Raw genomic sequence first — 12460 nt, 5'->3', positions numbered from 1 at the left:
AAAACCTTATTTCTTATTTTCCATCGTCCTTCAGTCAGTAAACCGTAACTTTGGTCTAATTACTACCTGAAAACAGTTTGAAAAAGCAGCAGTTTGGTTGCAGCTCTTTGACTTTATTACCCTATATTTCTTCTTTTCCCCATGTCATTGATTTCTTGTCTTTCTCCTTTCTAGGGAAATGATCATTTTGTCAGTTCCTCTTCTCGTCTGTCTTTCCACTTCTCCTGCCATTTATCTCTCACCTTCTTCATTTATTTTCTCTAATTCCCTCTTCCTCCTTTGAACTTTCCTGAATCTCAATATTTCCATTTCTCTAAATTCCTTTCCAATCTAGATTTTCTTCTTCTCTTCCTCTCTTGCTTCTCGAAATCTCGATCCCCCATCTATTGTCATCTTTTTAGAAAGAAAGAAGGTGTACTTTATTGATCCCCGTGGGGAAATTCCTCTCTGCATTTTAACCCATTCACTCAGTGAAGCAGTGTGCAAGGACGGTACCTTGCTCAGGGGTACCTCAGGGTAGCTGTTCAGGGGAATCGAACCCCCGACCTTCCGATCACGGGGCCACCACTCTACCTACTGAGCTATCCCTGCCCATCCTTTACCCACTTTCTTCAAATCTATATACTCCATCCTCCTGCACCCTCCCATTATTCTTTTTTCCTTACCAATGAGAAGACCGGGAACAAGAGTCCGATGATAAAGCAGGTGACCAGTTTAACCGCCCAGTGTCGTCTCCTCCAACCCGGGAAGCCATCATACCACAGTGTGGCCAGCAGCTGCTGGCAGTTTGGCTGTGCCACAAACTGGAAAGAGAACAACAGGGAGAGGAAATGCAGTTTAGTATTTGTGAAAAAGCCCTGAAAAGCCCTTTTAAACGTAGTTCATTAATCATACAGAGGCTTTTTTTTTTTTGTGGGGGTGGGGGTAGGGGGGGGTTCACTTTAAAAAAATGTGATCACCCTGACTGCTTAATAAGTTCATGGAAACATTTGCCTCTGCCTGCTCAGTGGTGTTTATTTTGATGCTGATGCCATTACCAAATTATCTCCTCCTTCTTCACTTCATTCATTTTTTCTTAACTCCAGGAGGCTGCGGCCCTTTCATCTTTTCTCCCTCTTCTATCATACCATCTATATGTAATTAAATCATTTTGTTATTCACAGTCACACATTCCCAATAGAGTAAAACACGAGTGGCTCTTAGCGTGTCCTTTATTAGTAGTAGTCGGATATCAGAGTGAACTGTCATCTTGTTAAGGTCCATTTCCATCTCGACTGTGACATTGACTCCTCTGACTGATTTCTACTGGGATTGGGATTTGATTTCCCCTAACCAATCACAAAAGAACAAGGTATCCACCTGAAGCTAATGTGATTAAACTCGACACTGCTGCACAGCAATGCAAACATACAGTTTTTTCCCCAGGGATTTAGAAGCAAAGAACAAAGTACAGTAAAAAGAAAAATAGGTCTTCAAACGAGGTTGCTGGTAAACACGTAGGAGATAACCTTTGCAGATAATTTTCCAGGGTTTTTAGAATCCTTATCTTGTTGTATCCACTGGTGCATCAGTGGATTAAGCCAGGCACAGGAATTAATTAATAACTGAAACCTTTTAAGACTTAATACCGGACAGTTAAGGACACTCAAACAGACCAGACTCACGTCTTTGACAGCCAGAGAGCAGAAAAAAAAATCAGAACAACTGAGTCATTCAGCTACACAACATACATTCATACAGACGTGGCAGAAGCTCAAACTTAGGCATATAGACATAGCCAAGAAGTTTAAACTGAGAATCAGAACGAAGAAGAAAAGTTATTCTGAATGCACAACATGTCAAACCTTGAGGCAAATGTACTGCAGCAGGAGAAGACCACACCGGGCATCACAGCTAAAATAGGAAAAGGAGGGTACAGTTCATCCAGGCTCAACAAAAATGGACAATAAGAGTTTGGAAAACGTTCTCTGGTCTGATGAGTCTCGATTTCTGCTGCGACATTCAGGTAGTAGGATCACAATTTTGTATAAACAACATGATAGCGTGGATCAATCCTGCTTTGTCTGAACACCATTATACCACCAGGGTGCTGCATGTGGTGTTGTGGCGTTGGGGATGTTTTCTTGGCACAACTGGATTTTTTTGTAACTACCACACCCTACCCCAGTTGTTGCTGCCCATGTCCATCCCTTTGCTACCACAGTGTATGCATCCACTGATGGTTTCTTCCAGCAGGATAGCACACCATGTCACAAAGCTCAAATAATCTCAAACCGGTTTCTTGAACATGACACAGAGCCTTGTAGAAGCCTTCTTCAAAAAAGTCCTGTTACATTCAAAAATAAAAGCCCCAGCTACTTTTTAAGGAATAAACACACACACACACACACACACACACACACACACACACACACACACACACACACACACACACACACACACACACACAGAAACTAGTCCTAATGGCTTTTTAGCAGCAGGAATCCCAGCAAGGACTGTTCTTTTCTGCCTAACTACAGTGCATCACAAGATCAGCACCATGGACAGCTCTTTCCACACTCTATACTACAGGATGCTGAAATGTTTGAAGCAAAGCTGGTAAAAATTCAGACAGTCTCATAAAAAGAGCTTATGTTAAGTTATAGACAGTGCATATACAATGCGCCAGGATCAATTATCTCCAAGCCCACACTTACAGAAAAAAACACAAGGAAGTGAAGAAATCTGCAGTTATCACCAAATGTTCAGCCGTCAAAAGTTGCAGAAGATAATTTTTGACTGACAGTTTCAGGTGTCATCCTGTTTTTGTTTTTTTTTTCCTGTTCTTGTTTTCCAGTTTTCCTCTTCAATCTATTAGCTAAATGTTTGGTTCATAACAGTTTCCCGTCCTTGTGTGAAGGTGGATGTGCCAAATTGAGCTGGATGTTTATTTAGCTCATTTATCTAAAAGGATGTTTGTTTAAAGGAGAAAAACATTATTAACATTCTCTTATACAGATACAAAGACACACAGACATGACTTGAGGTGATTGATAACCTTCAGTCTCTGAAGCCTTTTCAGAGTATGAGAGTAATTTACAGTCCTGGGATTTTTACCAAGATTAAAACTAATCACCGAAAAGCAGAAATGAGAAGGGAGGAAGTAAATAAATTGAAAGGTACTGAATGAAGAAAGGAAGAAAATGAAAGATGGGCCTGGCAAGAACAAGGAAGCAGAGGAAGAGAGAAGAAAAGAAAAAGGGGGACACAATGGGAGAAAGAAAATAAGAGGAAAAGTCAGACAGGAAGGAAAGAGGAATGGTTCTTGGTGACTCAGAGGGCACCTGAAGGTCTGATGGGGACAAACAGCCTTTGGCGTAATGCCAACAGTATTAGCGGTTGAACTGTAATGAGATGTAAATGGAAAAAACAGAGGAGCTACAAACCTGTCAGGGCTGAAAGTAACCTTTGGTTTGTCATAAAAGCTCACAGAGGAAGATAAAGCCTCCCCAGATTTACCCGTATGATGCTTGCTGTGGAGCATTTCTAAGTGTAAAGATTACACATGATTCCTTTGTCAGGACTCATGTCACCATTTTAATGGAAACAAAAAGGTTCACATTGTTTGCAGGGTTAGTGTATGTCGACAAGCAGCAGCAATTGCTACATGTTTTTTACATTGTTGAATTATTGTTTAAATCACCAAGATAAATACTACATATTAATGCTATGGAGCATAACAGTATGCAAAGTTCTGACTAACTGTATGGATTTCAGCTTATTGACTGTTGCTGTGATTTGGACCTATTTAGATAAAGCTTTAAATGTGATGTACAACACAAATAAGAATAGGAAGATTTTCTGATTTTTCCTTTTTCCACCAACTTAGCATGTTTTGTTTTCTTCCACCCCTCAATTTCTTTCACCTCTTTGTTAAATCAGTTGTCTTTGCTACATCCCATTCTCAGTGTTTTCTTTTTCTTCTCTGTTCTACATCACTGAGCTTCTTTTTGTTGTCATCTTGTGTATTTTCTTTTTCATTATATGACCCCCAATCCTCTTTACTTCTCCCCTTCTATACATTGCATCTCTTCTCAACTGATTCTCCACCTCCTCTGAGTTTGGTCTCCACTCCCGTCCTTCTCACTTTGTATTTGCTCGCTTGTCTTTCTTTTCTGCTCAGTCGCATTTCTTCTCCTCACCCCTTCTTCCTTACCCTATCCTCCCCTCAGCTCCAGCATGGTGTCCTGTTTCCATGGCAGCAGTATGCTAATGAGCTAGTTGATCTTTTGGCTTCACTAAACTACAGCAGTCTGCTCCTTTCTCTTCTTTCCTGTTTTGCTGTTGATAAATATGCTTGTCATGGTTTACTGTTGACACAAAAACACTTGCTGACGTAACAGCACCATTTGAGATGGCCTCTAGACCAATCAGAAAGTCAGAGCAGATCAGGAAGGAGAAACCTAAGAAGCAAACAGATCTCAGGCATAACTCTGTTTTTGGGATATATAGAACAACGTGAGACATCACTGAAATAACTTATAAACTCACAATGAATCAGAATAAATTACACAACACTCTGGAAAAGCTGGGGTGGTGGGTGGTATAATTTCATCATCAGCGATCAGTCAGCCAGTAGCATGAAGATGATAGAAATACATTGTCTGGATCCAGGCAGTGAATGGTAAATGACTGTGGTGGGCGATGACTCGGGTCAGCTGAACTGGGGACACAAATGACATCATTTTCCGGTCTGAACCTACATTAGGTTAAGAGATCTACATTTTACTTGCATCAACATTGAGACATGGATGAGTGGCAAATTCCAGACAGTCAAACTCCTACTGAAGTGGAACAAATGAGAATAGTGGCAATTTATGCCCTGATGATCAGTTTATTCTATTCTATTTAGCAATATTCCCACAGATATTCTCTTTTGATATATTATTCTTTTTTATCTTTAGAAAAAAAAAAAGGTGGCTAGGTTGATTTAAAAAACATGCAGCAGCATCATTCATCATTTTCAATATATCTTTAACATGTCGTCATGATAGGAATCTTTTTTACTTCCTAACGATCTCTTTTCTTTTTGAATGAAGAATAAAATGGTTAAAATACATGGTTACCTAAAATTGATTGTAATTTGGCCAAATTGCACTAGCAGAAGGGTGTTAATAAAGTAAGAATTAAATGGTCATGTTATATAACTTATAACATGTGGTGGTACCACTATAAAGCTTAGCTGTCGTGTGCTCTGGAATATATTGTTAGCTTAGTAACTTGTCAGACGCAGCAGCTGAGACACCTGCTCTGTATTAATATCAGGCCTCCAGCTTGATACATTTTCTTGAAATACTGACAAAAAAGGAAGCAGGCACCATCAGTTTTTTTAGTAATTTAGTATTGCCCCCAAAACCAGACTGTTAATATGGCCCAAATGTAACTGCCAGCTCTGGGACCCGTTTTTTTATTCCACTGTACAAGTTAATAATTTTCTAAATTTAACTGATCCAGAATCCAATTTGCAAAATAAACTATCACATATTACAAAATACGAGCAATGGACAACACAAACAGCTGATATATTCACCCGACTGCCAAAACCTATAGTATACATTTAAAATGAGCTCATGTTTAATGGCAAACAGCAACCACACATGGATACTTATCAGGTTTTGCTGTCTTGTACTGAAATTCCTTTTGTCTCACACTCTCCGTCTTTCATGCTAGCACTGGAAAAGTGTCACTGCGCCACCATGACGAATTTCCAGTCCAACTTAAATTGATTACCACGGTCTCTCTCCGGCAGCGCTTTGCCTCCTTCTCCCAGCAGGCTGGGTCAGTGGTGTGAAAACTGCAGAGGATAAAGTCTTAAACTTAATCTCAGTGTGCCTGCAGCAAAGAAACCACACTCTTTCATGCTAATCCAATAGCAGCTTTACATAACACACAGTACTTTTACTGGTCGGGGCAAGAGAGAGTTGTCTGAAAATGACTTTAAGGGATGTAAACATGGGGGGGTTTCCTGTAGAAATAATTTAGCGACCAATCCAGGGAAAAAAAACCAACAAAAAAAAAACAAAGCAAATCTAGCCAATGTAAAATTTCTAATTTTAAAACGCCACATCTTCAGTGTTTTGAGAAATATACAGATGTTTCCATGGTGAAATGTGGGGGAAAAATTAAGAGGTGGGAAATTTTGGACTTGGATATAATAAAATCTAATGGGCAACAGGGGGCAGCATTTCTCGATTAAAAAAAATAAGTCTAAATGTATGCCGTGCCAAGCCACTACCAATATGAGTGCGCAGCTGGGTGTCTGTAAAAATGTCAAATCTAAATGTGAAAAAACAACCTGTCTTCCTGACTTACGATGCTCACTACAGGCCAGATCTTTCTGGAAGATCATCATAAGATCAAGTTACATCGCTCAAAACATTTAAGAGAACTCAGGAGACCGTTGATCTCAGTATAACACAAAGTCAGTAAAACATCAGGTATATTAGTCTGTCTACTTAGAAACCATAAATCATTGTGAATCCAGTTCAGCTGCTTTTGTGCAAGTGGAAACAAGTGCACTGAAGAAGCAACACTAAAACACACACAAATCACAAATGGGATGATTTCTGGAGGTGGTAGCCATGGACCATGGCTCTCTCCTTATCCCTCCTGGATAATTTTTATTACATCCTAAATCTGATCAGTTTAGTGTTTGTGTCTAATGTGAAGAACAGAAGGTTCTGACAAGACAATGGCTCAGGCCACAAAATAAGATATTAAAAATATATATTGTATGTGCTTCCTGTGGGCCCAGATCTGCAGCATTAACTAAGCAGTTTTTATTTTATTTCAGGGGGGCAGAAACCAAAGCTTCCAGGAAACTTTACTTAAGCACAGGAACAACGTGCAAACTCCAAACAGAAGGCGTCTCGTGCTAAGAGACAACACTCTCAGTACTGAATCACTGAGCTGCTTAACTAAACTATAAGAGTGTATTTAAAAAAAAGTTACACTGAAGGCTTATTTTACTTATTAGTATCATAAAATATCATTTTAAACCTCAAAGTTACTGCTGCAAAACAAAATGCTTCAAAGGCACTTTAAGCTGTAAACTGAACGACTGTTTTCTTAGATCATTTCTTGTATAATGACCACACAATATCTTCTAATCTCTCAAAGCATCAACACAATGTAACAACAAAGATTCAAATTTCCCCCCAAAAAAGAAGTAAAGTCAGCGCTGATCAGGCCTTTTTGTCACTGTATGTATTTTATGCCAGGTTTATATCGGGACAGCTTGTTTATCAGGATTTCACTGTCTCTATTCTTTCATAAAACATTTAAAGACCTGAACAGAGATTAAAAACAAAAAACAACTCACGCCCACGCAGCAACACATGCACCCACAGCCGCACACAATAACAACAGCAAGAAAAATATACCATGAAATCTGCACTGCTGGCAGCCCACTGAGTCTCAAACGACATTAGCAAAGTGAATGGAGAAAAATGCAGGAATGAATCACAGAGACGAGCATTAATAGTGAATTACAGGGAAGCGCAGTGGCCAGTTAAGACTCATGTTAGATAAGCATTCCTTATTAAAAGTCTTCATTCCTGTTAGCTGTGATGATAAGGACACAGACTATGAAAAGAAAAAAAAAGAAAAAAGTATTTTCATCACTAATAAATGCACCGAGTCATCCAGCAGATACTCCAGGGAGCTGGCACAGACAAGGAAATTAGCAGAGTGTGAAACCAGGCTCTCCAAAAAGGACCCAAACTCCTTTTTATTAAACTCCTCGCAGAGAGAGGCTCGGTCGAGTTGTGATGACTCATGTTAACCTGCTGAAAGGAGCAGCAGCCTGGAGTGCTGCGAGATGAATAGGCTTTTACATTATTTGCATTTCCGCTTGTTCAGGAAGCCTCTGCGGGTTACGTGATGGGCACAGCAACCGTTATACAAGAATTCAAACTTGACTTCTGTGTCCTACTTTAGCCCACAGACGAAAGATCTGGCAAATGTGCCGAAGCACTATCTAGAAATGCTCTGAATCTTTTAGTCATGTACATTACTTGTCCTCACTTTCCTTTAAAGCTCCCTTGATGGCTGGCAGCATGTTCTTCTACTTTGTTCATCTATTTTGTTCTTTCCCTGAGTGGGTCTGTGTTCATTGATTGGTTAATTTGTTGGCACACCTGTGCTGATGCAAACAGGACCAGCGTGCAAGAGATCAGCACCTCTTATGTGACCTGAGGAAAGGAACACGAAGAAGTGGTTCTCAAACTTTTTCCTGACATGGACAACTTGTGACTTCAGCCTCAGTCACATAGACCTAGAGACCGATTAGAGACCCACTATAGGCCCATCAGTTACTAGGGAAAATTGTGTAATTCCAAATTGGTCGGTGTGTGATTAGGCACAAACTGGCTACCAAAGCTTTACATTAAACGTAATTCCACAAGCACTGTGTTAGTGAAATGCAGTGAACTGGTCACGCTCCAAAGACTCCTCTGGGATCCTTTAAAATCCAAATGTAAGAAAAAAAGTCTCAGCCAATGCAAAAGAAGCTGAGCTAACCAGTTCATTGTTATCACACCCTCAACATGTTTGGGTTACTGCTTTTACACACGCTACCATCCAGCTAATACAATTTCAGTTGTCAGTTTAGTCACACAGGTCTACAGACTAGTCGGCAAAGCCATGGTAACCTCTTGCTGCTAAGGAAGAATATGTTTTCATAACGTGTTGATGAGTGATTCCCGGAAATTGCTGGGAGTTGCTAAGTGAAATTAGTCACTAAGAAGTATGGAATATAACAACTTGTCTGCAAACACTCACCAACTACTTGCCAAGTGGTAGTAAAACTAAAAAGTGTGTTTCCAGACAAGTCTTTGTCTTCCATGTGAACTGCAGGCAGCCAATCCCTTTTTTTCTTTACTAATATAAACCAAAGAAATCTTAAGATGTTTTTTCAGTGCAGCACTGCACTGAAAAAACATCTTTGCAACTAATTTCTCTTAGCAACTTCCAGCAACCAGTTGCCAAGGGACCAGGGTTGCACATTTAGTTTGAGTGGTCTGCTGAGCAGTCTGTAGGTCAGTGTGACTAAACTGAGGGCACAGAGACTAAATATAAACCAGCCACAAAAAGTAAAAAAAAAACACAGCTAAACTAAATAATGACAGTGGGAAAAGACCCACTGGTAACCACATAACAAAGTAATCTGTGGAAAAATTATATATATGTAGATAGGGAACACAAACAAACGGAGGACTCACAGTGAGAGATAACTATTAAAGGGACAGAAGAAAAACTGAAAACATGGCAATGTTTACTTCTGATGTCATTATTTTTTGTTGTTTCTTTAGTTCTGTTACTTCTGGGGTCCCACTTATGCTGATGCTGGGAAATAAGAACTCCTGGCTACTTGAATCACAGCTAAGTTATATAACCAGACAAAGCAAAATAGGCCTCCTAAAAAATTCAGCCCGCATTAAGGAAACACAATGTATGACTGGCTGCTTGTGTTTTTTAGTGCAGGTTGCTGATGCTTGTGGAGATGTTTGGTAATAAACACAACTTGAAGAACATTTATAAATGATTCAGCACTCATCTTCCTTTCAGTAACATACCTAGGAAAGTAATTTCCACTGAGAATCCTCTGCTCACTGCAGCTCAGACTGTTTCATACTGAATAATGCAACGTCGTATTTATGACCAATGCAGGGAAGAATCACACAGTCATTAATGAAGCAAGATGTTTCTTCTCATCTTTCCACAATTGTTTTTTTCCGCATTTCTAACCCATAGTTGATAAAATAATGTAAATATGGGCTGATTATGCCCAATTTTATAGTGTTTAAGATCATTTAATCATTATTAGGAAATACAGATAATACACTCAAACTGCAGATGTATTGAAGACATAATGCAGATTTTGTAGCTGTTAAACAACACCCATAAATAAATAAATCCATAACGTTAATAGTCGCTAAACAAAAACTATTCTCCTACACTGTAGTATCATTTTGATCCACTCTGCAATACCATCTATCTGACTGATAAGAGCTTCATTTGTCAAACATGCTACTTATGCAGAAAAAGCATTACTGAAACACAGTGAGATTATCTCGACAGAGAACAGAACAAAAACACAGCATCCAATGAAGAGCTTTGAATGTCCTTCAAGAAGCCTGGAGAAGTATTCCTGAAGACTGAAGTTCAGGCTAAGAATAAAGGTTTTCATATTAAACGCTGATTTTAAAGCTTGTTAAAAATCCACAAACTCTGTTTTGTCCTCTATACTGTATTTTCTTGTATATTTGCACATTTCAATAAACTGCTTAAACTATTTCCCATTTTCCCAGCAAAATATAACAAATATCTCTGTGAAACCATCTTCTATCTGACTGCTTCTCCCCACAAACACTGCTGGTACTTCAAATGATAGTAAACATCCTCTAATAAATGACATCATTGCCCACTTGCATGTAGCCAGGCTGCCGTACACAAGCTATCAAATCTTTATATCAGACTTTGTTCTCCAAGCACTGCGACTACAGGCAAATGTAGTCAGTGGTCCAAAGAGTCCTGCCGTGTCGTCAATATCAAAGTGCGATAACGATTTTCAGCCAGTGCAAAAGATGCTGAGCTAACCAGTTCATTCCCCCCCCCCCCCCCCCCCCCCCCACACACACACACACGCGCGCTTGGGTCACCGCACTTCCTCCTGCTTCTGACACTAAATGGCAATCTGCTACACAAACTACTTTCCAGCTAATACAATTTCTGGGCATTTTGCCTCAACCGCTAAACCACTAAGAAATATGCTAACCGCCGCTACACAGCAGCAGTTAATTCAATTTCTCTACAGCCTGATGTAATCTAAACAAAGCAATACACTAACTCAAAGCCATGCTAACACTAATTCATTTTGGCTGTCCACATGCTTGTGATCCATATGCAAATACCCTAAAGCCCATGTGTGCGTCTGTGTGCTCCGTGAAGCTGATTCATGTATTCATATTTGATCTGACGTGCTAGGCCTTTCTTCTGTTAATCCTCTCTGATTTCTTTTTTTATTTTGTCTTTTAGAAAAAGAAATCTCTCTCTGTCACACTTTCTTCCTTTCCATCGATCTCTCTGGCTCTCCTTTCTCTCCACCCACTCAAACTGCCCTCCTTTCTTACACTGCTTTCAAATTATTCTCTTCAGTTCAGCAATGGAGCATCGTGCAGTCATTTTTGGATCACAGAAACTCGGCACTGTAAGCTGCTTTCTCAAAAACTTCAAGAAATGTATTAATTAATAACTACTACAGTGAAAATGTTTTTGTTTTATTTCTTATATTCTTTAGATTTATCTATAATTAATCTATCTATAATTAACTTTAATATCCAACAGGTTGTAGGCAAACAGTATGGGACAAGTTTAGGGTCAGATTGCACTTCAGTCAAATGTTAAACAAGCTCAGATTCATTCACCTCTCAGCTTCAACTTTTTTTATATAGCACATAATTTCTAAATTATTTTATAGATAAAATCTCATTGTTAAGGGCCACACATTCTTTGGTAGTAAATCAAGCCCCAGCTTCTGAATGTTCAACGGTTTTCCAACAGTTCGAACCTGTGTCATTTTTGACTTTAAAGGAAATAATTAATAATCTGAGAAGCTCAAATTCTTTGCACGACATTATTCCCTCTCGTATCATTAAGGATGCATTGAATACAATCGGGTCTTGTATTTTATTTCTAATGAACTTCTCACTGTCATCTGGCTATGTTCCGACTGTCTTTAAACATGCAGTCGTGCAACCTGTCATCAAGAAAAGTTCCCTTGATCGTAACATTCTAGCTAATTACAGGCCGATTTCTAAACTTCCTTTTATGTCAAAAGTCTTAGAGAAAATAGTGCTTCGGCAACTACAGACCTATTTAGAGAGCAACGGTATAAGTGATAAATTTCAGTCTGGATTTAGACCGCGTCACAGCACCGAAACTGCCCTACTAAGAGTCTTTAATGACCTTCTCTTAATTGCTGACTCTGGGCGCTCTGCGGTCTTAGTACTATTGGATTTGACCTCAGCCTTTGATACGGTTGATCATGATATCCTTTTGGCAAGATTGGAACATGTAGTAGGCCTCAAAGGAAATGTTTTATCTTGGTTTAAATCATATTTTTCTGAGAGGTCGTTCTCCGTCTCGATGGGAAAATATTCCTCTTCTTCTGCCCGTTTCCGCTGTGGTGTGCCCCAGGGCTCGGTACTGGGTCCTGTGTGGTTTTCTCTGTATATGTTGCCCTTGAGCTCCATTTTTGAAAAACATAATGTCTCTTTTCACTGTTACGCTGATGATATTCAAATCTACCTTCACCTGACTGGGGATGCTTTATCCTCACCACATCCTCTGTTTGATTGTCTGAGTGATGTCAAGGACTGGTTATCACGTAACTTTCTTACTTTAAATGGAAAGAAGACAG

At 39.4% G+C, this 12460-nt stretch overlaps 1 protein-coding gene across 1 annotated transcript in view; it reads right to left on the bottom strand.

The window, feature by feature from the left end:
• Positions 1-12460, bottom strand: part of trpc5a (transient receptor potential cation channel, subfamily C, member 5a) — a 217915-nt gene that overhangs the window by 63581 nt on the left and 141874 nt on the right. Inside the window, exon 9 of the mRNA XM_086275570.1 lies at positions 666-803. Within this exon, the coding sequence (XP_086131696.1) occupies positions 666-803 (138 nt within the window). The remainder of the gene's footprint in view (positions 1-665; positions 804-12460) is intronic.

Source organism: Aulonocara sp. 'chitande type north' Nkhata Bay, linkage group LG3 (assembly GCF_057382095.1).
Source record: "Aulonocara sp. 'chitande type north' Nkhata Bay isolate Kocher_YH1m ecotype deep benthic linkage group LG3, A_spYH_male_GT1.1, whole genome shotgun sequence".
Taxonomy (NCBI): domain Eukaryota; kingdom Metazoa; phylum Chordata; class Actinopteri; order Cichliformes; family Cichlidae; genus Aulonocara; species Aulonocara sp. 'chitande type north' Nkhata Bay.
Note: the sequence above shows the minus strand (reverse complement) of the source record. Positions and strands in the feature narration are given on the sequence as shown.